The 26,636-nt window shown below is 42.5% G+C and overlaps 1 protein-coding gene and 1 non-coding gene across 2 annotated transcripts in view; both read right to left on the bottom strand.

The window, feature by feature from the left end:
* Positions 1 to 897: 897 nt before the first annotated feature.
* The window catches only part of GAD2 (glutamate decarboxylase 2), a 53,171-nt gene continuing 27,432 nt past the window's right edge, over positions 898 to 26,636 (bottom strand). The window contains exons 7-16 of the mRNA XM_061585883.1: positions 24,715 to 24,830; positions 23,913 to 23,992; positions 21,202 to 21,256; positions 16,771 to 16,887; positions 15,242 to 15,306; positions 12,411 to 12,489; positions 9,787 to 9,936; positions 4,917 to 5,024; positions 1,577 to 1,666; positions 898 to 1,071 (exon numbers count right to left, since the gene is read on the bottom strand). Of these exons, the coding sequence (XP_061441867.1) occupies positions 898 to 1,071; positions 1,577 to 1,666; positions 4,917 to 5,024; positions 9,787 to 9,936; positions 12,411 to 12,489; positions 15,242 to 15,306; positions 16,771 to 16,887; positions 21,202 to 21,256; positions 23,913 to 23,992; positions 24,715 to 24,830 (1,034 nt within the window). The remainder of the gene's footprint in view (positions 1,072 to 1,576; positions 1,667 to 4,916; positions 5,025 to 9,786; positions 9,937 to 12,410; positions 12,490 to 15,241; positions 15,307 to 16,770; positions 16,888 to 21,201; positions 21,257 to 23,912; positions 23,993 to 24,714; positions 24,831 to 26,636) is intronic.
* On the bottom strand, positions 19,343 to 19,416 carry TRNAL-UAG (transfer RNA leucine (anticodon UAG)). Its single transcript has one exon. It is a non-coding gene; the product is annotated as a tRNA-Leu (tRNA).

The raw sequence follows: 26,636 nt of genomic DNA, 5'->3' as shown, positions 1-26,636 counted from the left end.
TCTAGATACAACCCTGTGTTTAGTTTTGGGTAGCACTCTCTGTGATTATTGTGCTTCTGCTTAGGTAGGTCATATGAGGAACAAACATAAGGACTAGCAGCATTTTATAATTCCACTGTCTTTGATCTTGGGGTTTATGTTTAAGAGCTGCAGTAATCTCTTGAGGTTTTGCAGTACTAAATTCTGGAGATGTAAAGTGACATGTAGAACTGAGACATTTCTTTTGAAGAATTTACGTGGGCTTATGTCTCAAAATAAGCATTTGATGCGGTTTCTCTGAAGGAAAATAAAGGATCTTATTTTTACTCTTTTTTTTGCCCCTGCAGTCTTTATAACCCATAGAAAATAAAAATCTATATTTTACAAAATAGGATTTTTAAATATATATAATATATATATATATCTTTTGTAAAATTATATGTATTTAAATAGATCTGAAATGTATGTAAATTAGAAATTCTGTTCTAATATACCAAGAAAAAGAAAAGGCAACATTTCTTCATTTGAAACCATATTTTTGTTTTATGCTTTACAATGCCCCTCATTGAATTCTATGATCATTTGGGGGCAAATTTGGCTACTTTTAACATAAACTGTCATTAGGTTTACTAACTGTACTACAAATTTGAAGGGTGGAATTGTGAGCATTTCATTAGTTTGGATTTGTTTGAATGCAGCCTTTTATATATTACCTAATTGCAAAACATTCACAAACTCAATAGGGAGGGGGGAAAAGCTTCTAAAAAGGAGCAATGTTCTCAGTTTGAAATTGTACTCTACTTTGACGCCACAATATAGAAATAGATTCACTTTGGAACAAACTACAAATACATTCACCACAGTTTGTGACAACTTAATTGTGAGAGACATTTCAAAAGGGTCTGGCAGACCACATGATTATAAATCTTGCCCAAGGCGCTCTATTTCCTCAATCAGAAAATCAATGTCTTGGTGAGCCGCTGCTGGATTGGAGATAACCATGCGGAAAAAGTTGACCTTGTCTCCCAGGGGCTGATAGCTGACCATAGTGGTACCACACTCCATCATTCGGGCTTTAATTACAGGGGCCACCTTCACAGACACAGTATGAAAAACAACATTAATATTATACTCTCTCTCTTTTTAAAAAGAATATTATCAGGGACAGACTAGATATGTGACCCCCCTCCCATAATATTTAGTAGAACTCACCTGTGTCACAACATTTTGTTATCCCCTCCCACTCCACATCATTGGCTGACCTGTGTTCTGAAGTCACAACACTCTGTTCATCTCCCTTTCCACTCAACATCATTAGGTGACCTGTGTCTGATACATTACAACATTTTGTGTTTTCCCCCTCCCACTGCACATTGTTGGCTGCCACTTCTGGGCCATGTGGAAATATGTCTTTGTCCTACTCGGATCAACAACCAACCCAAGCTTCCATAAAGCGTGCAGGATGGCAGAATAACTGAGTCAGGGGCCCTTTCCATTTACAAGGGATTTGAGTGTATGTTGGATATCCGCTCCCCACCCCGCAGCTTAGTTTCATCATCAGTTTCATAACAGAAATGGGCATGTCTTTTTTTTTTACCTTTGAAAGACGGTTCATTCTTTCTTCATTATCTTCCATAGTTCGTAAACTGGGAGGTATATACCAGAAGCAAACGTTTGTGTGCTGAGGCTATGGAAGGGCAACAACATCTTATATTTTAAGAACAGATCAACTGTAATAACATTCATGCTTTCCCCTTTCCCAGACATAGCTCTTCCTATGACAGCAGACAATTGCTGTGTTTTCTTGTTAACTTTAGTGCACCCCAGTGAGAATTTACCAACACCAGTTTCTTGCAGCTTATCCTGAAGAAATCACACAGTGATATATAACATCACTCCGGGTATATGTTTCCTTAAAAGAGAGACATCCAAATTCTATAAACAGGCCATTAGAGGCATAGATGGGCAGTAGCAGAGTTAATTTGTTTAATTTAGAATTAATGTATGGTATTAACTTATACAAACCACGCCATCAGTGTACATGACAATGTACACTAGGTCAAAAGCAAACAATACAAACAAACAAAGCCCCCAAAACAGAACAAGCCTGCAGAAGTAACAATCTAAATTTTGGCAGTAGGGTACTATATCTCAACTTTTTAAATCTTAGGTCCTTCACTGCTAAATTAATGCTGCATATACACCATACATTGAATATTCATTTAAAGCACATGACTTCACCCAATGAATCCTGGGAACTATAGTTTGCCCCCTCACAGAACTATAATTTCCAGCATCCTTAACAAACGACAGTTTTCTTTTTTGGGTAAGTCATGTGTTTTAAATGTATGATGTGTACACAGCCTTAGCCTGCAATCCTCAATATAATGTACGAGGAAATAAGGCCAATTAAACACAGTGGGAAGACTTCTCAGAAGATATGCCAAGCATTGCACAGTTAAGTTACCTTCTAGAATCCTCCAATACAGCAGAACAACAGGCTGGATTCAAAATATCTTAGTTGAACTTATTTCCCATTGTAATCAATGGGACTTCACATAGTCATGGCTAACTTTTCAATCTTGATATTTTTCAGGTTTCAAGTTTTGGAACTTGTTGATCTAGAGAGCCAGTGTGGTGTAGTGGTTAAGGTGTTGGACTATGACCTGGGAGACCAGGCTTCAAATCCCCACATAGCCATGAAGCTCACTGGGTGACCTTGGGCCAGTCACTCCCTCTCAGCCTCGTGAAAACCCTCTTCACAGGGTCACCATAAGTCGGAATCGACTTGAAGGCAGCGCATACATTACACTTGTTGATCTCACTGGGACCTAAGTGCAGTTTAATTTATGCTGGATCCAGTCTAATGCATTCTTAGGCAGGGACAATGCAGGGAGACAGGACCATTGCTCAGTGATAGAGCACATGCTTTGCATACAGAATGCCTGGAGTTCAGTCCCTGGCATCTGCATTTAAAAGGATCAAGCAGCAAGAGATAGGAATGATCTCTGCTTGGTACCCTGGGGAGCCACTACCAGTCCAAGCAGACTGAGTTAGATCATGCGTGGGAAGACTTCAGGCTTGGGATCCACTTTTTTATTATCAGCACCTCAAGGTCTAGCAAGCAGAGCCAGGTGCAAAAGACATATACAAAGTAAGCATTTATTTTGAGTATCAGAACTGAATGGAACCTACTGTACTTCCACGGAAAAATCCACTCCTTGCTGTCTTCATTTCAGCAATATAATTTCAGCTCAGAGGGGGGAGTCATTTTGTTGCTGATGTTAAACAATTGTAATTACAGAAATCTTTGCCAATCTCCTGTAGATCACCCTGAGATATTTATATTACATTTATATGCTGCCTTTTCTCCAAGGAGCTCAAGGTGGCATATATGGTTCTCCCTCTCCCCATTTTATCCTCACAATAACCCTGTGAGGTAAGCTAGGCTGAGAGATGGGTGACTGGCCGAAGGTCACCCAGCAAGCCTCACGGCTGCATTAGGATTTGAACCCTGTACTGCTAGGTCTTAGTTTAACACTCTAACCCAGCCTTTCCCAACCAGTGTGCCTCCAGATGTCGTTGGGCCACAACTCCCATCAGCCTCAGCCAGCATTGCCAATGGCTGAGGCTGATGGGAGTTGTGGTCCAACAACATCTGGAGGCACACCAGTTGGGAAAGGCTGCTCTAACCACACTGAACCTCCAGTAAATCCAGATCTACCTTCTGCCTACCCCTGGGCAAGATGGACCAAGAATTTGCCCTGGAATAAAGCAGGTTCCTATGTTTCAGTGGGGGTGGAAACATTTCTGGATCAGATCCAGGGCTTGTTGCTCTCTAGGAGGTTCTGGGCTCCCTCCAGAAATGAAAGGAAGTCCCTAGTCATGGAAGGAATCTCCCTCTGGGGCCAGCAAGGCAATGTTTCAGATTCAGAAATCATTTATTATCATGTAGCCACTTGCTATTAGACAAGTTCAGCTATCTATTCAAAGAAACAAATCATATACATTAATAAGATTCCAGATATTATGAAGAAAAAACATTTAAAAAAGAATCAAGATCTCTGCTGTAATCCAGAGCATCTTTCATCTTAGTAAGCACTAATAGTGCGTGAACAGAAATGTTGCTGTTCCAGATGCAATACTTACCAGCATTTTTTAAAAGTGGAAATGGCAACTTATCTCAGGAAGATATCCATTTTAGCAGCTTCCAACAGAGATGCGCTTAATATAAAGATCTTTATATACTTCACATTCAAGTATAAAGCAAATGAGATCTTTACTTATAAGTGACTTCTCAATGGTCCAAGGATTTCAAGAGCAGACTCAAACTTTTATAAGGACACCTCTAATTCCCTAGAAGATGCCAGTCTAGGAATATCCTTAATTTGGCAAGGGGAAAAATGTTCAGCCAGGCCTTAGAAAAAGCTGTTCTTAGTTTGACATCAGTTAGATCCACTACATAAATGGGTGTAGGAAAGAAATAGTCATAACACATATGCTGGGTTAGATTTAAATCCTCTTATCTCTGCTAGGCAGGAGGCCTAATTGATAGCACCTGTGCAAGAGTTCCAGCCAGTCCAGTTGTCCTCTGGGCTTCCTACACTGATCTTGCAACTCATTCATAAACCAGTATGGTAATAGTTTAATTAGTAAATTAGTAAAATCCCAGATCTGTCAAATGGTGTTGTGATGGAAGTTTTCAAACAGCGCAATCCTAAGCAGGTTTACTTGGAAGTAAGGCTTTCTGTGTTTGGTTATTTAATTATTTATTTATTTATTGCACTTGTATACCGCCCCATAGCCGAAGCTCTCTGGGCGGTTTACAGCAACCAAAAACATTAAAACAAAATGTTGCTTGCTCTTAGGCAAGCGTGGAGGGAATTGCAGTCGAAGACTCTACCAGCTGTTGAAAGCTACCTTAACTAAATACATACCTTTCCATCAATCACCATTTCAAAGCCTTCTCTGTTCTTGATTTTGTTATACAGATATTCTGCAAGTTCCAAGCACTTGTCAATATGTGCTTCAAATCCCACAGTACCCTTTGGAACAAAGGAAGAAAAAGAGAAACTGAAGGTTAGGTTTGTTAAATTTACTACTTCCTACTACAAAAACCCCTGAACCAATTTACAACCAAAATGGGGAAAAAAATTATCTGGTTTTGGACGATGCACTAAAAAGAAAAACATCATAGCAGGAACTGTTTTAAGAATAAACTATACCTCAGGTGACATGCATCATTACAAACCACATCAGTGTTTTTTAAAAAATTAATAGCAGAGATAGGGAAAGCAATTTTTATCAGGATCATGTCCAGTTGTCCATTTGGGCAAAGAGGGTGCCGCCCCGCCTTCCTCAGTCTGACCCCAGCCAGACTCCACCAGCTTCTTACTTACAACCAGACCAGGGGGTGGATCTGGCTGTCAGCTTTCTCCTCTTTAGTCTCAGTGCTGTCCTTGTAGAACTTGACAGGGAAGAGGATGGGGACAAAACTGGAACTAGTTGGCTCTGCCTGTCCTTGCTGCTGGCTCCACCTACAGTTGGTCTCAATGTCTTCCACCCTGCTAGTCTCAATGGACACCAGCTACTACTGACCATCTCATGCAGGGAAGAGCAGTAACCCTGTTCTGTCCCATTGTGGTTCTGGCAAAAAGTACTCTCCCCACCCCTAAGCAGCTATTGGCCCCAGAAGAGAAGATTACATTGGGTTTGCGGGGGGGGGGAGAGGGCAGCTGTCAAAAATCACCTCCCCACTTCATTTTATTGGAATGTGCCTAGAACCCAGCCACAGATATCTAGATCCAACCCAATCTCTTAAAACTTTTATATTATTGTGTGTGATTGAATTTGTTTTATCTATAAATATACACCGCCCTGAAATTCAATAGGATGAAAGGCAATATATAAATGTTTCAATAAAATAAATAAGTAAATCAATATTAAAATACAACTGCCTATAAAAATACTGAGTTAAAACCTGATTTTTCTAATTAAAAGAATAAAAAAGGAGCAAAAGCATCTAAATATAAATTATATGCTACGTATGGAATTTATATTGTTTAAGCTATTGGAAAGTTCTGGGCAATGAGTCTCACTGAATTCAATAGAACTTAGGACACACACCTGATTAGACATGGTTAGAATTGTAGCCTTAGTGTCCTTACAAATGCACAGAGAACACCAAACATAAATCCTTAATTTCACAATTGCTTCTCTCAGGTGTGTGTGTGTGTATATATATAGATATATTCCTGATAAATGCTTTACTTAGTTGCCAACAGATATGTTTTATTTGCTATAGTAACCAGTTAGTATGCATTCAGGAAATAATATGAATTTAGAAAGTGTGACACTTGATTTAAATCGTCCTCTTTTCCCCCGAGTGGTTTAAATCAATGAGTTAAATCACCTTGGTTGTAATCAGTCACTCAGGCCTGCATAACTTGCGACCCACCAAGCAGAATGTGATGCCCCAGTTATGTGCTGTGGGGTTACTAGGGGCTTGATAATTCCCTTCACTTGCCCTTTTCACATCCATGTACAGAAAAAAGAGGAGTTTTATGGGACACCTGGTAGACCATACCTAGTAGGTGGACTGTATTAGGCTTATGGATCAAATATTATGCACACCTGAACTAAAGCAATGGTAACCTGGTCAATGTTACCAATAAGATGATGCTAATGATGGTGAAAACATCAACTGCTGCATGAAATGTGTTTCCTGCAGACCATTTTAGTAAATGAAATTGTTCATTTTAAAGGAATTCTTGGTAGAGGAATTTGAAACCATTCAGCAGGAAGCATTTATTTGGCAACATTTCGAAACTGCAAAATAAGCTGGTCCTCTGAGAGTCTTTACAAATATGCCCTAGAAAATAACAGATTTATAATTAGTTTCCCCACATCAATATTATGCCCGATCCTAATTGCTGCATAAAGCAGCAGGTGTTCTAGTCACAGTTTTGCCATATTTAGTTTTAAGAATTCCTAAAACAAAATCCTCTTGTCTTTCTCAAAAGCTTTTAGCCTGATTACATTAAAACAGAATCATTATGCTACCAAATTGGCTAGAGTCAAAGTGTAGTGATTGCTCTATGATGTCATATGATTTAAGCTTGAAAGTGGCACCCAATCCCTTATGGCTGAAATGTGAATTGACACGTTTTATTCATTTCTTCACTCCCAGGCTCCTTTTATCTATTCATGCCTAGAAAGCTTGCGTTAGGGAGGGCCATGGCTTGTCCACAGAGAGCTCTTGCAGAAGTGCTGAGCTGCGCAGTTGCCTAGCAACCAACATTTATTTCTTTAGAAAATTTCTTAATCACTTTATATTCAAAAGAATCTCACAGCAGTGTACAAAACAGAGATCAAATATAATACCATATATTCATAATCAAATAAAAAACTATTAAAATAATATACTAATCAACTAATAATACCCACAATTGTATATTCACCCATATTCCTCAATACAAAATGCCAAACACTCACCTTTATACAACAAAAAGGAAGCAGACCAAATAACAAATTCACACAGGCTTGGAAATCAAATAAAAATTATCTCCTGTCCTATCCCATTTGGGGCAGGACATTCACTCCCTCCCTGTCTCACACTGAGGGTGGGCCTCGCTCACCCCGAATGAGAGTCTCACTCTTAATGGCAGTGAGCAATTTTATCTCATCAGTGTTCCAACAATATGGACTCTCACACCATGCTATAAACACCCAGTGCCCTGGCACCTATCAGAACAACTGCTGCAGCTTCCATACTTTCCAAAAACAAACAAAAAACAGAGCAGGATAGGGCAGGGGGGGCTCAGAAATTTAGGAACTAATATGCGGGGTGGGTGCTTTTCCCTCATCTGTGGCCTAGCACTACAGTTAGGCTGAATACTAGGAGTGGTGGTAGGATAAGGGGGAGGGTATTATGCATGGTGTGGAGAAATACTAGAAACTCTGGGCCATCCAATGGAGCTGGAAGATTCAGCAGGACAGACAAAAGAAAGTACTTCTTCACACAGTGCATAGTTGGAGTTCACTCCCACAAAATGATTTTAAAAGAGGATTAGACAAATTCATGGAGGATAAGGCTACCAATTGCTATTAGCCATGTTGGCTATGTTCTCCCTCCAGTGTCGGAGATATGTATGCTTCTGAATATCACTTGCTAGGGATCTCAAGTGGGGAGTGTGCTGTTGCACTCAGATTCTTCCCAAGGGCATCAGGTGGGCCAAATGTGAGAACAGGATGCTAGGTTAGATAGGAGACCCCATCTGCACTATACATTTAAAGCAGACCTACAATTCCCAGAGTTTCCTAGGAAGAAAAATTGATTATTAAACCAGTCTGGGAATTGTAGCTCTGTGAGGCGAATAGAAGCCTCCTAGCAACATTCAGCAACCTTAACAAACTTCCAGAATTCTTTGGAGGAAGCCATGACTTTTTAAAGTAGTATAATAGTGCTTTAAATGCATAGTGCAGATAGGGTCTCAATGGGAAGGGTTCTTCTTTTGTTCTTACATAGGGTACATCAAAGAAGATGAGAACAGGCAAGGTAGGCAGGGCAAGGTAACGTGATTAGTTCACAATAGGAATTTGAAGCAGGGCTGCATGACTATGCAAGAACTACTGCTTGCATGAATTGAGATGTTGTGAGCAGGCCACCACCTTGATTATGGTTGCACCCTTGTTGAGTCCACATCGCCTATTTGCCTTTCCCTCCAGCTAAAAACTCTACCTTGGGGAAGGGGGTAGGAAGAGCCGGCAAGTGTTTCTGTTAGTGCTATATCGAAATCTGTCTTCTAGTTTCTCAAAAGTTTTCTTCCTCTGCAAAAGAGGGTTCCATTTGAGTGATGATGAGTGTGTTTTTATTTCCAGTAAATGTTTCTGTAGTACTCTGCACCCTCCCTGGCTTTTCTAGTGATTGGGAAAAAAGCTCCATGGGAGGGGTTATCTCACCTGGGCTTTAGCTGAAGCTCAGGCACCCAGGAATGCAGAATGCAGACCACTGGTGAAGTGATTTACAGAATGAAATAAAGGACACTCACAAAACAGCTTGGCGTCCTCAAAAGCAAGGTAAGCACATCAAAACCCCACACCTCACCCATAGGAATTTCACAGATTTTTTCTCTTCCCTTCCATAATTTTCTTGAAATTTCTTTTCTCATTAATTGATGGAGAATGGTCAGGAAAAACAAGGGAGAAATGTTCAGGACAGTACCAGTTTTCATTGATTTAGTGAATCCCACAGTCCCCATTGGGAAAGGACAGTGCTCCATAAGTCAATGGGAACGTCCACCACTTCTCTCTTCCCCAAGGCAAGGGTTTGTTTGTATGGTTGTTTTTGACTCCAGGAAGGAGGAACTGGGAGCAGCTTGTACAGTTATGGTGAGCAGGAGGGAAATTGAGAATGAGAAGGAAATATACAGTGCTCACAGCTAGGGAACCAAAACAACTGGGATTATCCTTGAAGCTCAACATTTTTCCTAATTGTATATTTTCCAAAGCAAAGATAAGATTCATTTTCATAAGTGTTATCCCAAAACACATAATGTCAATTAGGGATGGGGAAGCTTTTTCTGTCAAAGGTGACATTCCCTTGGGGGATAATCCTTTGGGTTGGGGATCACATATTGGCAGTGAGCAAAGCCAAATCTAGTGGTGGTTGGGGCCAAAGCCAAAAGTGTGCAGGGCCTCCTCTTTTTTCTCTTTGCCTGACACCCCTTCTCTCTCTCTCTCTCTCTCTTCTAATACCCTTTCCCAACACGGTTTCCTCCCTCCATCTCTCCCATTGTAAATATTTACCTTTGCTCTCCACATCAGCCATAGCTTGAAGATATCAACATGGCGCCCGCATTGCAAGGCTTTGTCTCCAGTGTCATATGACAGATCGTAGTGCTTATCTTGTTGAAAGAGGTAGGAAGCATGCATTTGATTACAGCTTTGCATCAGCCCCTTTAAAGAAAGAGAGACACTCTGAAGGGCAAGTGGAACAATCTGCGATTTTACGGCTTCAAAAAAGTGCTTCCTAAGCAACTCCCTATCCTTGCCCATGCTATAGACATGTGTTTCTGAAGACCTGATAGATTTCACCTTGAAAGGTTTTCTAAGGACAGGAAACAGGCTCCAATGCTGGCAGAAGGGGTACCAGCTGTATTCTTGTACTACATGAAGAACATTCTTCTCATCCATGTGCAATGCTACCACATAAAGATATTCCTACCTTTATAGCTATTAGCCCTTATCAGCAGCTCTATAAACAATTTAGCAGAAAATCTGCTGTTTTGGCCTTCACCACCTACCAGCAAACCATGCAATCCCTAGCTCAGAGATAGCCAGTGTGGTACCTTCCAGATATTGGACACTCCAGCTCCCATCAGCCCCAGCCAGCATGGTCAATGGTCCAGGATACTGGGAGATGTAGTCCACAACAGCTGGGGAGCACCACATTGGCTGCCCCCTGCCCTAGTCAACTGCAAGCTCCTAGAAACAAGCCATGTGCTGCTGAGCTCTTAAATCAGCTGTAAAGAAAGCCAAGAACATTTTGGAGCAGGAGGACCCCATTGCAGTGATTCTGAAGCTTCCTAACTTCAGGAAATGCTTCTCAGATTCAACAGTCTGCTCAGGTACCATACTGCACCCACAATGGAATCTCCCGTGTGTGCTACAGAGAATTATGGGGCACATTCTAGGGTCCACAGGGCGCTTCCTGACATCCCAGTTATTGAACATTCTTCCTGATTTGTTTGTGGGGAAGTTAGATGGTGTTCCATCAAAGCAAGTGTTATCCCAGACTTTCCAGTGCATTTTCCTGTCACCTTCCATATCGCAAAAAGTCTGATCTTTTGGAGAAGTGGGTTTATTTCTGCAAGACCTCCCAATCAACTAAAATTGTACAATGTGAATTTGCTGGTAGGTGATTGAATCACACCACAAAATAGAGACATTCTTTAAGTACCCACAATCAGTTCAAGGAGAGTGCTGGTAAAAGGCTTGTTGAGCTTCGCTACAGCACCATGCAAACAGAAGACACCCCAAAACACCCTAAACCACACTCATCACTCCCCCGTGGCTGTGCATTTTATTGTTCTTTGATTGTTGTTAGAAGTCTCAAAAATTATTTTATTTATTGTGTTGGAAACTGCTTTGTGACTACACAGTGGTGAAAAGCGGTTTACAAATACTAACAAACTAACTAAACAAGCAAATAAATATTCTGCTACAATGGTTCTCATTTCCCCCCCCCACACACACACACAGATCACTTGAAAATTGCTGGGGGAATTGGTGGACCACTTAATGATTTTTCTCCTGTTGTACTTGTAGCGTGCTGTGCCAAATGCTGTGGGGGGTTTTTTGGTGTTTTTATTTCTTTCATTTCTTTTATTGTATTTTATTGTGTTACAATTGCAAACTGCTAAAATACAAAATAAGAATCAAAAGAAGCAATAAAAATACAATTGAAAATCAGTATGAATATATATGAAGCTTGCAGACCACTGGTGGTCTGTGGATCACATTTTGGAAACGGCTGCTCTGGTAAGGCAAGATACAAATTATTCTAATAAATAAACAGATCTCAGGGGAAGATTGGTAGGTGCGGGCAAGCTGTCTTTCGGCTAAGTTTATCCACCAGTATTGATCTTTTCTTTGAGGAACGCCCAATAAGCTTCTGAAAAGTCTGAAAGCTCCCTGGAAGACAATTTTTAAACTCACTGCTCTCATAAGGAAGGTCCATGGCTCGCTGCCTACTATGTAAGCAGAAGGTGGCAGCTTTAATCCCTATCATCTCTGTGTTGGAATTGCTTTTCAGATGTTTGTAAAGCTTTTTTTTTTTTTTAAATATGTTTTTAAAGAAGGTTTGTTTTAATATGTTTTTAAAGACGTAATATATTTTAAAGTCTGTTTTCATGATGTTTTAGAGTGTTTTTTGTGCTTTTGTTTGTCAGGTAGCAGGTGATGGAAAAGTTCTCTGGCAGAGATCCTAGACGGCCACTGCCAGGCAGAGTTGACAATACTGGGCTAGGTGGACTAGTAATCTGACATAGGAACATCAGCTGAGTCAAACCAACAGTCCATCTAGCTAAGTATTGTCAACAATGACAGTCAGCAGTTCTCCAGGATTTCAGACAGGGAGTTGCTCTCAGATCTATGGAGAGAACCTGGGACCTTATGTGTGCAAAGCGGATGCTCTCTCACTGAGCTGCAGCCCATCCCCCTAACATGTAAGGCAGCTTCGTATGTCTATTTAAGCATGACATGTTCATACACATCTCCTTTCTGACAGCCTTTGGAGCCTTTTCTGTGATTTCAGGCTGACTAAAGGTGCAATCTCTAGCTATGTCACAGTTGTTAAGAAAGCATTCAGTGCTTTAAAAGGCAAGAGGTCAGAAGTGACCAGTGAGATGTAAAAATGGATGGAGACGTACCTCTTCTCGAACAAGCAGAGCAGAGCACTGCAGTGGCACTCCCATCATTTTGTGTGGATTCCATGTCACAGAATTGGCCCTAGAAGAGCAACCAAACTTTAAAAAGAGGTGTTGCAAAGCTGGACTGCAGTCACAGAGACATAAAATGCAATTAGCAAAGCTAAATAAAAGGGTGGCTTGGAAATGACTGTCTAGTTTAAAACAGAGATTGTGTAAATTGTAGAAAAACATCCACCAGAAAAGCTTCAAGTGCACTGTTTGTTTAAACAATGGGTAATTAGAACAAGCCTTAGTTATACCTCGCATTCATATCCTGGCTTGTTTTCACTACCCAAACAAACCACAGTTCTCCATGTTTGGATGTCATGGGGAACTGTGGTTAATTTAAAAGCAGAAGTGAATGCTTCTGATCTCCTCCTCTGGCATGCAAAAGAGGAGAGGGAAGACTGGAGTGCATGAGCCCAAGACCATCTGCAGTTCATCCAGGTAGCACAGAAATGGGGAAGCTTTTTTCAGTTGAGGGCCACAATCCTAGGATGTGGGGGGCAGGTAATCTATTTGGAACTGCATGCCGATGGCAGGCAGGACGGATTCAAAAGTGGGTGTGCCACCCTCCTCTCTCTCTCTCTCTCTGACATCACTTCCCTCTCTCTCTCTCTCTCTCTCTCTCTCCCCCTCCTTCCTCTGCAAGCTACTTAAGGAGGGATAAATTCTGGGCTCCTCCTGGGAGGAAGGGTGGGATATAAATATAATAAATAAATAGCTTTTGCCAGAGGTCTGATCACTTGCAGAGAGAGTTCCCCCTTCCTCCTTCCATATCTTCATGTGCTTTGGTTTTCCCCCTTCCCCCCCCTCTCTCCTCTGGGCTCACCTACATGGTATTATGGCAAGGACGTGGTCCTTGAGCTGCAGATTCCTCATTCCTGATACAGTGGGGAACAGTGGAAAAGATAGTCAGCTATTTGGTAATTAACCTTAGCTGACTAAAGTTCTCTACAAGCAGCTTCACAATGTGTCTTGTTTCCATAGGGCTTTCAAAAGTTAATGTACACATACAGGATGTGATCCAGTTGTATTCATGCTTATAAGCAGACCCATTTAAATCAATAGAACTTGTTAGTCATTACTAACATAAGTCCCATTAGGAATGTAGGAAGCTGCCTTATACTGAGTCAGACCATTGGTCCATGTAGCTCAGAATTGTCTACTCTGGCTGGCAGTGGCTTTCCTAGATTTAGACAGGGAACATACCCAGCCCTACCAGGAGACACCAAGGATAGAACATGGGACCTTCTGCATGCAAGGCAGATGCACTACCACTGAGCTATGGTCCTTTGTTTTTCTTATTAGGCATGGATAAGGCTGGATCAAACCCATCACCAGATTTACATTACCATCACATAATGCATTCCCCATGAAGAAGCCAGTAATGATACAAAATAGTATTTTTTTAAAAAAAATCACAAAGGTTGAAGCTGCAGACTTATGTGCACTCAGTTCTATGTACATGCCTATGTATGCCAGGGGTGGCTAAACTGTGGTTCTCCAGATGTTGTTGGACTCCAAATCTCATCAGCCACAGCCGGCATGGCCAATGGCCACAGATGACAGGAGCTGGAGTCCAACAACATTTGGAGGACCACATATTAGCTACCCCGGCTGTACGCTTACTCATGGACAGGATTGGGCTGCATGTCTAACAGATAAAATCCAAAGCTTTATAGCAGCATTAGCATGAAGAAATTGTGATTAACTAAAAACAGTTGTAAAATAAAGGGTAACTCAGAAAATGGTAAAATAAAGTGTGTAGGGATTTTCAGTTCATAAATGAAAATCTTAAATTCACAAGTGAAAAAGAGGAAGAGCACTGGATTAGTTTTTTAAAAAAAAAACAAGTTTTACTTTATAATACAAGTATTTAAGGTAGATGACACCTTTGATCTTTATGAGCAAATATTTTGCTTTATTTTAATGTGTACAAATTAGGAGGTTTGTTTTAGATGAAAATATATTTTAGATGAAACAGGCCATGTTTTAGATGAAAAAGGTCTCAAAGTACTCAAACCCTGTTAATAAAAAACTAGTGTCTGGGCCATATTTTCTATTGAAAACATTGTGAAACTTGATTTTTAATTTTTTAATAAAAATTAAAGAATTGAAATAATAAGTTCTTAGGAAGATGAGTAAAACACTGAAAAGTGGGTTGTGTGGGAGGAAACCACCAGTACTAACAACTGGATGTTCAGGAACATTCCAGAAAGGTCTAACTTTGTGCACTGAATGCACAGCTTCAGCACATTTGATCTCCCCAGTGGAGACAAGCATGCTGATCAGTCCATGTTAATCCCTGCCAGTCCACACAATTGAAAGGAAGTGGAGCAGAACCAAAGCAATTAGTCCAGCCCACATGGATTGATTTCTACGGAAACTGCCAGGACTGCATACTTTCTGGAGAAAAATTCAAAATTAATCACCCTGCCAAGCAAATTTGGATGTGACCATTTCCTGCACTGTCTATTATCACACCTATGGATGAAGTATTTGCAATTTTTTTAAAAAGTGCATAGTTCCTAGCTTTCATGATAAAGGCTGATGATGTGGCATTGAGGCAATAACATAGATCATATAAAAGGAACAGTAGCAGGCTCTTTATGCTTTGCAAAGCACTACTCAATTATTTCAATAGTGACATTTGACAAGAGCATATTGACCGATTTTAAATTTACAGGCGTTTTGGTGGCAGTCATGACAGTATATTAGTATCTTTCTAATATTTCCATCAGTCACTGCAGTATATAAGTAGCATCTAATGACATGTCCATAAGCCTTACCTTTCAACACCATTTAATTTCCACTTATGTTTCCTTGACATCAGCAGCCCACCACCCCACGCTCCCTGGAAAAGAAGAGAGTAAGCATTAATTGTGCTCAGCCTTGTGGATTTCTAGGGTCTGCTATCCAAATCCAAAGTCACTTTTGGATCTGCGCTTTGTGCCATTGAAGAAGCAGCCAAAAACATGGGGAGGTAATTGCAAAACATGGAGAACTGATGAAACAAGTTCTCCAATCATACATTTGAAATTTATAACCACACGGTGCAATGATGACACTGGCTTAGGTGGCAAAGAAAGAAAGGAAAGAAGAAATTGCAAGTCCTTCAGTTGAAAGACCTGTCCTCTTGTACTTTTAAAGTACCATGCAAACAGATGCTACAGCTATATAAAGAGGGGAGAATCTGTGGCCTCCCAATGTTGTTAGTCTACATCAACCCCAGATCCTTAGCTTTCATTTTTTAAAAAGAGTATAAGTTTCTTAGCATTTGTAGAACCTGAGATAAGAGGCGAAATGCACAGGTACTTTTCCCCTCGTTTGTTTTGTGTGAAACTTAAGCTGCTCCCACCTTTCAGTGGTTTTAGCCAGTGAATGAAGTCATAGCAATGACTGACATTTAGGAAGGATTAGAGTCAAACAGCTTTTATCTAGACTCTTGGTTTGTTTTAAAGCCTTTTCTGCTGGCCTTCCCCAGTGGAGATGTGTTTGCTGTCCCATAGACAACAATTCAGGTATCAGGGTGTTTTCTGGTGCTAGTTATGCTTATTTATCTATTGGAAGGTTTACTTGTTTATCCTGGAAAATTTCCTGCAGATGACCATGAGAAGGATGTTCCTTACCACTTTGCTGTATAAACTCTGGGACATCCAATGAAGTTGAATGTTGGAAGATTCAGGACAGACAAAAGAAAATATTTCTTCACACAGCAACACATAGTTAAACTATGGAATTGGGTCCCACAAGAGGTAGTGATGGCCACCCTTGGATAGCTTTAAAAAGGATTAGGCAGATCCATGGAGGATATCAGTGGCTGCTAGCCACAATGGCTATGTTCTACCTCTGTGCACTGTCGGAGCAGTATGCCTCTGAATACCAGTTGCTGGGAATCCCAGGTGAGGACAGGGCTGTTGTGCTCATATTCTGCTTGTCGGCTTCCCGTGTGCATCTGCTTGGCCACTGTGAGTACAGAGTGCCAGACTAGATGGGCCCTTGGCCTGATCCAGCAGGGCTCTTCTTATGTTCCTAAATAAATAGTATCTCCCATCGAGGATGGCTCTACCAAATCTATTAACCACAAGAGCAAAAGGAGATATACCTTTGAATATTAAATGTTGGGGACAAAGAAGAGATGGCCAGCACCTTCATGCCCTTCTCGTCAGCTTCCAGAAGCCGGGATGCACAATATCTTGCAGAGACTCTGCTAGAAAGCACATTTCCACATCGAACAGCAAGGTTTTCGCCCTGCTGGCTTACTGTTATGAAATAGTATTTGTAACACAGTGCTTGTAGACAGTAATTCTATACTCACATCAACATGCATCCAGATCTTGTATTTTTTACAGATATCTGCAATAGCTATAAGTGGATCAAACGCCCCATATACTGTAGTTCCTGCTGTGGCACTTACAAGGAAAGGAACAAATCCCTGTTGGAAGAAAACAACAGAAAATATTTCCAATGGAGAAAATGACCTTTAGACTTGCAGAATATTCTCTACAACCAAGCAGAGACAAATTATAATAGCCGTGTTGGGAAGCAGCGTGCAGCGGAGGCTTAATAGGTGTGTGGCATACCAATAATCACAGAATCAACATCTAAATGTTGCCAAGTAAAACATACGGTGGAACCAGATATTATAAAAAAAGATGGAGCCACTGCACAACTTGATTCCCTCTTCCTTGGAACACAGGAGCGGGGAACCTTTTCTAGTCCAAGGGCTACATTTCCTCCTGGGCAACCTTCTGGGGGCCACATGTCAGTGGTGGGCAAGGCCAAAGGCAAAAAGTAGGCAAAGCAAGCAAGAGGCATTGTCACAGTTCAAGAACACATTCCAGCCAGGCAAAAGCCCTTAAAGTGGCTATGGAGCAGGACCAGTGGGAAGAGGTGTGTGCCTTGGAGAGAGTTCAGAAGGTCAGATAGAGAAGCCTGGAGAGCAGCATTTGGTCCACGCCTGTTGTAGCATCTGCTCAGTATTGCCATGTATCAAAATTGTGATGCGTTGGTGGTTCGTGCCTATTGGGACTGGTAGGGCAGAAGGCAGGGAGACCAACAGTAGGTGGAGCCAGAGCCAATGACAAGCAGGTCGAACTATTTCTGCTTTTGTCCCCACCCTTCCAAGTTCTGCAAGGGCATCACTGAGACTGAAGAAACCGACAGCCACCTGGACTGGTTTCATGTAAAAAGCAGGTGAGCGTTGGCTGAGGTCATTTGGAGGAGGTTGGTGGGCCAGCCCCCACGGATGTGAGGTCATTGTGCTGCGCATTTCCCTGCCCACCAACCATGAAGAGGGCACATGCCTCACTGACAAAGCACATGCTCTTGATACAGGAGGTGCCACGCTCAATCCCTGGCACTTCCACTTAGTGGATCTTAGGTAGCAGACCCAGGAAGGACCCCACCTGGAACTGATGAGGTGCTGCCCATCAGAGTACATGGTACTGAGTTAGGTGGACCAGCGACCTGTCCAGTATAAGGTATTTATTCATTTATTACATTTCTACCCCGCCTTTCTTTTCATGATTGAAACCCAAGGCGGCTTACATATGGTTCCCAGGTGGTCTCCCATCCAGGCACTGACCACACCTGAACCTGCTTAGCTTCAGCAAGGTGCTGGCCTCATGTGCCTTCAGACCATAGCCTCCTATGTTCATAGATGTGTGCATGGGGAAATATACAGTGCGATGATGACATTAGGAATGGAGGAAGTTGCCTTTATTCTAAGAAGTCAGGCCGTTGGTCCATCTAGTTGAGTATGGTCTACACCAGGGGTGGGGAACCTTGAGCCCAGAGGCTGAATGTGGCTCTCCAAACATCTCTATCTGGCCCTCAGGACTCCCCCCAGGCCACACGTCCTCCTGGCCCTGCACTGGACCCTCCTTCAGTGTTGTTTGCATGGCTGGAAGGTGCCCTCAAACGCCGATAATGCTTTTTGCTTCCCTGGATGGAGATTAGAGAGAGGTACATAAGTGCTGCTAGAAACTAGCCTACTGTACAAAGATAAAAATGTACATGCCTTGCTCTACCTGCTCCTTTTTGCCTCAGTCTCCACCCATCACTGTAATGTGCCCCCCCGGAAGTTTGCCTGGAGGAATTGTGCCCCTTGGGCTTTAAACGTTTTCCCACCCGTGGCCCACGCTTAGTGGCAGCAGCTCTCTTAAGGTGTCAGGCAGGAAAGGTTTCCCTGCCCTATTTGGAGATGTTGGGAACTGCAGCTGGGACCTTTTGCATTCAAAGCATGCGCTCTATCACTGAGCGACGACCCTTCTCCGGACATCACGTTTCATGTTGTAGTAGATGTTATGAGAAAGCAGCAGCAAACGCTTATGGGATAACGCCTCCCATTGTTACGGAAGTCAATATTCCATTTAGACTCTCTTCACCCTTTTATTTGCCAGCGCCGTTGCCGTTTCTACCTGCAGGTGGCAGCAAACGGCACAGCCGATGATGAGTGTACCAACGTTTGGTTTACATAAGTCTTTTCCTGGCACATAATAAAATGGCCATCTGGAAAGACCATGTTTACTTTGCGGTGCTGAACTCTGTTGAACCAGTAACCTTCGCTGTCTGATGCCACTCTGCTGGCTTCAACCGGATGGTGTGTGAATGCATGGTTTGTTGAAAATGAGACAGTTCAGATTTTTAAAAGATGCTGAGATAAAGGACTTCTACTATAAACAGCCTGCGCAGATTATTCATAATTGTTTTATGGTGCTTGATTGGATGACTGCAAACAAGAATATTTGGAGTTGAGAAAAATCCACACGCCAGAAGCTGCCCTTTGAACATAGGATGCTATGTATATCCACCTACCTCAGTACTGTCTACACTGACTGGCAGTGGCTCCTCCAGGGTTTCAGACAGAGGACATTCCCAGACCTAACTGGAGATGCCAGGATTTGAACCTGGGACCTTCTGCATCTAAAGCAGATGCTCCACCACTGAGCTCCAGCCCTCCCCCTTGCTCACATCTCAAGATCTGAACCAAAAGGTCAAAAGACACAGCGACACTGTGGGTGGGTTGCTTGATTTGACCCCCATCCCAGATAGTGGAGAATTGGTTGTCTGGAACCTTCGTCCTGAGTACAGGCATCACAGGTATGTGATGCAGTCCCCAACATCTCCAGGTAGGACTGGGAAAGACCTCTTCCTGAGACCCTAGAGCAGCCTTTGCCCATCTGGCCTCCTCCGTATTGTTTGGACTACAACATCCACTAGCCCCAGCCAACATGGCCTGCACTGGCTTGAGATGATAGGAATTGAAGCCAAAACATCTGGAAGGTGCCAGGTTGGTGAAGGCTGCCCAGGAGAGCCTCTGCCTGTCACAGAGTTCATATAGAGCTAAAGGGCCACTGGCCTGGCTCCGTATAAGACCACTTACTAGGCAGCTGTCTTATACTGGACCACCTAGTGCATCTATTCAGATGGCTGGCAGCTCTCTCCATCGTTGGAGGCGAATCTCAGGTAGGGACTGTGAATCTGTCAGTTTCAGCTGCTCTTTTTTCCAATCTTAAATTCAGTTCACATCAGTTTGTGATTTTTTTTTAAAAAAAATCCTCATGAAAATCCATCAGCACTTTTGTGCAAATGTCTCCCAATATCCACATGTTTGCATGGAATATTGTCTATTACACACATTTTTGCTAAGCAGTTTCCCCTCAAATAATGCCTTTTTGTATGTTATTTTCACTTATATATGCATTTTACTCTAATATATGAATTTTTGTAGGCATTACTTGGCTGGAGAACTGCACTGCAAAATTTGGACAAAAGCAAATTTTGAAGGATGGCTGCGGTTTGGTTCACATATTCTTTTGCAAGGTGCAAATTAGGTAGGTTCCTCTTTAAATGTGAATTAAATCAAATTTCACCTCCATCACTTTCCTCAGCCCTATTATGTGTGTGCCGAAACTGACATGACCTTAAATGTGTTTTTGCATTTAGCACGCAGGCTTCCACAAATGCAAACAGCGTAAGCTCAGCTGGTGGATCATTATCAGGGTCACAACTGCTGTGGAGGGGGAACTTAATTCTTTCCTCCTTTACTGCAATCCTGAGGAAAAGCTGAGCAGAAATCCCACAATAGCCCCATGATCCTTTCACTGGAGGAACATTCACTTTTATGGGACCCTCTCTGCAAAAATGCCTGTTCTCCTACTGAGTTATGGGCCTGCCCCTTCTACAATCACATGGTCTAGAGCAATGGGAGTGGCCAAAAGAGGGCGCAGTGACTCAACACTCACCCACATGCACACACAAACACACTTTCTGAATCCCTTTGTGATGCCTTCTTTATCTTGGCAGAGCCTTTTTTACATTATAAACTAGTACAAGATTGCCAGGCAGAGGTGACTGGTGGCTCTGTGTCAGTGGGGCAGTGGAATTGGCTCTGGTGTTTAGTCCGGACTATCATGGAGCTGTCCAAGGTGTCCAAAGGTCAGACTAAACCCCGGAGCGGATTCCACTGCCATGGAGCCACCAACCACCACTGCTACCAGATTGTTTCCATGCATTGGTCGAAGCCATCAGAAACTCACATTGCCAGCAAAAAATTAAATAAATCCACTGTATGCAGAATTCTAAAGCAATCCAACTTTTAAAAAAATTGATTGTAATTGCATAGGCAATTCCTCTCCCACCTCCCACCTAAAAGAAAGCTGTAGGTTTTTCTATGCTTGGCATGAAAAAACACTCCTCCCTTATTTCTCTATGGATTACTGATTGTAAGTGGGAATCTACTTGCCTTTTGCTTTGCCTCAACAATTCTTCTTTCGAGATCAGATGGGATCATTTTCCCTCTGGAATAAAAGCACCAAAATATAATGGCTTTGTTGTCAGTTCTTTCCGATCGGTCTGTTATTCAGGTTGGTTAACTCAGATAAGATATTGATTTATGAGAAGTTCTATTTGCTATTTATAGAATGACATAAACAGAGCAATCCAGATCCAAGATCCACCAGAATGAGAGGGGTTTTGAACAGACAGATCTCCAGCTGGGCTGGCTTAGTTGCAGCTGCGGTCTGGTAAAAGTCTGCCATCCTGGCTCAGCTGAAGCTGGCTCAGTAAGGTCTCAAAACAGGGGCATTCTGGGGTGTGTGTGGGGGATGTAGTGCAAGTGTGGTGGGAGAGGCACATGGCAGGGGAGACTTACCCTATTCCAAACGCCTTTCAGCTCGGTCACTAGCAATCCAGCGGAAGTTACACTGGTAAAGAGGGTGGTGCAAGTCAAACTGTATTTTAAAGGCTTGCTTTCCCTCTGCCAGGCTTGGGCTGGCTCAGCCAGCAGCAGTGGGCCTGCTCCTGAACGGAGTTTGGAATAGGGGTAAATTACACTGGCATAATTTACCTTGGTTTAAGTTACACTGGCTTCCTATCCTTTGAATTGCTCTGTGTGCTAGCCACTTTTAAAGCAACATATTCTATCCACCTTTTGAGTCAGCTGCCTAGGTGTGCCATCAGATTCTGCATATTTATATTATTCTTATTAATGATGATATATACTTTTTTACAAAAGTTCACAAGGTGTTTTATGCAAATCTGAGCTTTTATGTGAATCTTGTGCTATCTATAGTAAAGATGGGGAGGGGGACATCTGGAGGGCTGCAAGTTTCCAACTCTTGCATTACATCACTTTTAAGCATCACTGTCTACATATCGGCTTGAGCAGCACTTTATAATGGAACTTTAACTTTATGAAGTCTACAGTCCAATGGCCACCTTTTCATTCTGACATTAATTTGTATTGATTTATTGTATTATTTTTATCAGGGTCGACACTAGCCTACAGTGGGCCCTCGATGGTGGCAGTTGTGGCAGTGATGGCGACATCGTGGTATTATCGCCACCGCTGCCAGGGCTTAAAAAGGCCTGGCTGCATCAGCATGTTAGTGCGCTGTGTGCACACACCTCCCGCCACCCAAAAAGGCAGCAGGAGCATGTTGATGCCCCTGCGGCCATCTTGAGTGATGGAAATGATGTGTGAAGAGCATGTTGCCGCAGCGATGTGGGGACACAGGAAGTGGCAATGTGGGAAGTGGTGCAGCCAACCCCAAACTTCTACCAGCAGGGGGTGTTGCCTGAGAGGGTGGCTCACTCTCCACAATCCATGCCAGCATTGGGTAATGGGACACACGCTCTGCAACCTGATGCTAGCGTGGATCGCAGAGCGGGAGCTGCATCTGCTCAGCCCCAGCAGCAGAGGCCCCTCTCAGCTGCAGGGGCCCTTGGCCAGTGCCCAACCTGGCTGCCAGCCTGCACCAAGACTGATTTGCATACTATTAAAGGGGAAGGGCTATAGCTCAGTGGTAGAGCATCTGCCTTTCATGCAGAAGGTCCCAAGTGCAATCCTCAGTATCTCCAGGTAGGGCTGGGAGTGTCCAGTCTGAAACCCTGGACAGAACCGCTGCCGGTCAGTGTAAATAATACTGAGCTAGATGGACCAATGGTCTGACTCAGTATAAAGCAGCTTCCTACATTCCTATATTAATCTCCGAAAGAAAAAAATGGTAACACATTACTTTTCTATCATATTTTATCAGAGAGATTCAATGGCCATCTTATTAATGACAACATGGGTTTCTTTTACTAACTTTTTAGGATTGAAAAACAAAGGTAATCATGTGGGTCTCTAAGAAAAAAACTTCAAAATCCACTGTTGGGCAATTCTTTAATCTTATAAGTGTATTAAATCCTATAAATGTAAACTGTGGGTTTTGGAGTTTTACTATGTTGGAGACAGACAAGGTGACAGTAGCATGAAAGACGTAGTGGTGTTACCCCTGGTGTATGCACACATTTTGGTTTTGTTCCACTGTCACCTGCTATCTCTGCTTTAAAAAGCAGTGCACTTTTACGAACAGGAACACTACAAAAACTGTGAGCGGGTAGTTTATTGGGGGCTGCAGTGAAAAGAATATGAACACTACAGACAACAATGCCTATTTCATATTTTGAACTCTCTGAAAAGTAACTGCTAGTATCCAGCATTTCAGCGGCAGAGCTTCCTTAGACCAACACAGGGCAAAGCCATTTTATTCTAACTGGTGGCATCTATTGTGGTGCAGTGTTGAAAGCCACTGTGGTGTAGTGGTTAGTGTTAGACTTGGACCTGGGAGACCAGGGTTCAAATCCCTGCTCAGCCATGAAGCTTACTGGGTGACCTTGGGCCAGTCACTGTCTCTCAGCCTTACCTACCCCACAGGGCTGTTGTGAAGATAAAATCGGGGAGGGGGACAACGTTTGTACGCCACCTTGAACTCCTTTGAGGAAAGGTGGGATATAATGTAATAATAAATAAAGTAAAAAAATATAATCCGTCTTTCTTTCTTTCTTTCTTTCTTTCTTTCTTTCTTTCTTTCTTTCTTTCTTTCTTTCTTTCTTTCTTTCTTTCTTTCTTTCTTTCTGCTGCATTCAGAGAATGGCTACTCCTGTGGTGATTAATAAGGCTGTGCTTACCTTTCATCACATCTGATCAAAATCACACTGTCAGTACCAATTCCTAAGGCTGCTGCTCCTTTCTTCACAGAAAAGTGACTCTGAAAAACCACACATATTATTTTTGCAAAGTTTATGGCAGCCTGGCTTCCTCAACTGCAAAAAAGTCATGAAGTAGTTGTACCCATGGGAACAATCCAGCAAGAACATCTCCTGTGTAAATTATATTCTCGTGCATGACTCCTTTGCAAACCCTGGCAAAATGAATGGGAAGTTCTCAGCAGAGAGAGCTAAACATCTATAGCAGGACGGTTGCAAATTAGGTGCTTAGTCAACCACTGAATCTAATTTAATAAGGATTGACAGGATGTACGTGAAGAGCCTTGAACTCTAAAGTGCTAAGTATGATTACTGATGTGGCTTAATGTTATTGGATTGCTATTGTTGCTCTTGGACATCACTGGAGTTACATTAGATCAGCCTTCTCCGACCATTTCTCCAGATTTTTTGGACTACAGCTCCCAACAGTGCCAGCCAAAACGGGGAAGGCTGCATTTGAATGACATGAATGAAATCTACAAAAGGTCACAACATGATCCAACAAATTCAGAAAAACACACCATTTCAATACAACCAAAACAACATATTTCAGAAAGAGGGAGGCACAGTACATAGCTCCTTTGTATGAAAAAAAGGCCTCTCAAGTACGGATATATAGTTACGGTCAGAAAATAACTACGTTTCCCCAAAGGGCATTTGAAGAGGCCTAGTTTAATTAGCAAGAAAGTGAGATTAGCATAACGGTTAAAATAGAAACACCTACATGCTCAGATGTGAAAGCAACCAGTCTTGGAATAGCTGCCATTCCTTTCTCTTTAACTTCTGGGAACATCTTGAAACGTGCAATCAACATAGCATACATGTTAGATATGGCACCACCTGGAGTCCATAGTAACACATGGTTACTTCTTCTATTCATCATTGCATTGCTTTAAATACAAACAACACTTGTCATGCAACTTTCTCAAAACAAGGGACGTTTCTCATTTAGAGGGCATGGCTTGATCTTAGGTAAGGGAACCTCTTGCTCCATTCCCCACCCCCCAATTGAGAAACTCCACTAAGCATGTCCTTGAGTCTGCCTACAGTAGATTGGACCTTCGTCTGTACTTTAGGATAGGAATGGAAAACCTAAGTCCCAGGAGTCAAATGTGGCCCTCCAGGCCTGTCTATCTGGCCCTTGGGACTCTCCCATGCCACACTCCTCAATAGCAGTGCTCTGCTTAGTCCTGGGCTCTTTTTGCCTGGCCGGAATGGGTCCCTAAACTAAACTAATGTCTCTTGTTTGCCTATATGGAGAATGAAGAGTTGTGGTGTGTGTACAGAAACCTTTGACTATTGCATGGCTGGAATGTAGCCTACAATACAAAGGTAAGTGTTGCCTCTGTGACCCCCACCTGTTTTTGCCTCTGTCCCAGTGGCTCTATGTCAGTGGGGCAGCGTAATCTGCTCCAGGTTTTAATCTGAACTTTCAAGGAGCTGTCCAAGGTGCCGAAGCCACCAGCCACCACTGCTCTGGACCCACCCTCCACTGTCATGTGGCCCTCAGAAGGTTGCCCACATGGAAATGTGGCTCTCAGAATGAAAGAGATTCCCCACCCATTTGGGATACTTCAAAATGTCTGCAGCTGCACATTTGTCCTGGAAATACCTTGCTTTGCCGATTACTTGATACACACTGATTTAGTTGCACTTGTCCTATTGAAATTAATGGGAAAGAATTTGTTCCCTTGTGAAACTAACTTTCTATGGGTCGGGGGCTAAATATGCCTTCCAGGTCTCGACACCCCTTGTTGTGCTCAAATGTCAAGTCCCATATGGCAGGAGTAGCCAACATGGTGCCTTTCAGATGCTGTTGGACCACAATTCGCATCATCCCTGACCATTGGCCGTACTGCTTGGAGTGATGGGAGTTGGAGTCTAACTTTGCAGACCATGTTGGCTACCCCGACCTACACTGTTCACGGAGGGTGGGATTTTACTCTGTATGTAGCTACACTGAAAAAGTAATTGCGGGTATGTGAAGGCAGGCTGATAATAAGCTCAGCGAAGTATTATTACTACTTTTATTAATTCTGGATGAATCCAATGAATAGACCACTATAAATAGACTGCTTAAAAAGACTCAGGGAACAGGTACACATTTGCACATATGACACACACCTGTACATGCTAATTTATAAGCATAGATACAAGTAGGCCTTTGAGCAAATTAAAGTGGTGGGTGGCTGCGGTCTCAGTGACTCTGCCCTTTACAGCATGCCCTGCTGTGTTCTGCAAACAAAGGGTGCTTTCAGATAAGCTGCTTATTGAGTATTCATCCTGATTTGTTTGCAGGGAGGTTAGACAACATTCGTCAAAACAAGTAACTCACAATTTCCACTGCTCTCCTCCCCACCCCGCATCACTTTCCCTATTGCAAAAAGTCTGAAGTGGTTTTGGTGCTCAGGACATCCCAATTACGCAAATTGAATTTGCTGGTATGTGACTGAATCTCATCCAAAAAAAGCAACAGTCTGGAACTGCCCAGAGTTTAAATAAAGGGGGGGGGGTACGGGCAAGAGATTTGGGATCCAGCTCAAAAGATTCAGAACTCAGGTCCTCTAGACCAGCCACGAACAACACCCCTGCCTATAGGAACTTTATTTATTTATTTATTTATTTATTGAATTTATTAGCTGCCCA

This window comes from Rhineura floridana, chromosome 10 (genome assembly GCF_030035675.1).
Source record: "Rhineura floridana isolate rRhiFlo1 chromosome 10, rRhiFlo1.hap2, whole genome shotgun sequence".
NCBI lineage: Eukaryota > Metazoa > Chordata > Lepidosauria > Squamata > Rhineuridae > Rhineura > Rhineura floridana.
Note: the sequence above shows the minus strand (reverse complement) of the source record. Positions and strands in the feature narration are given on the sequence as shown.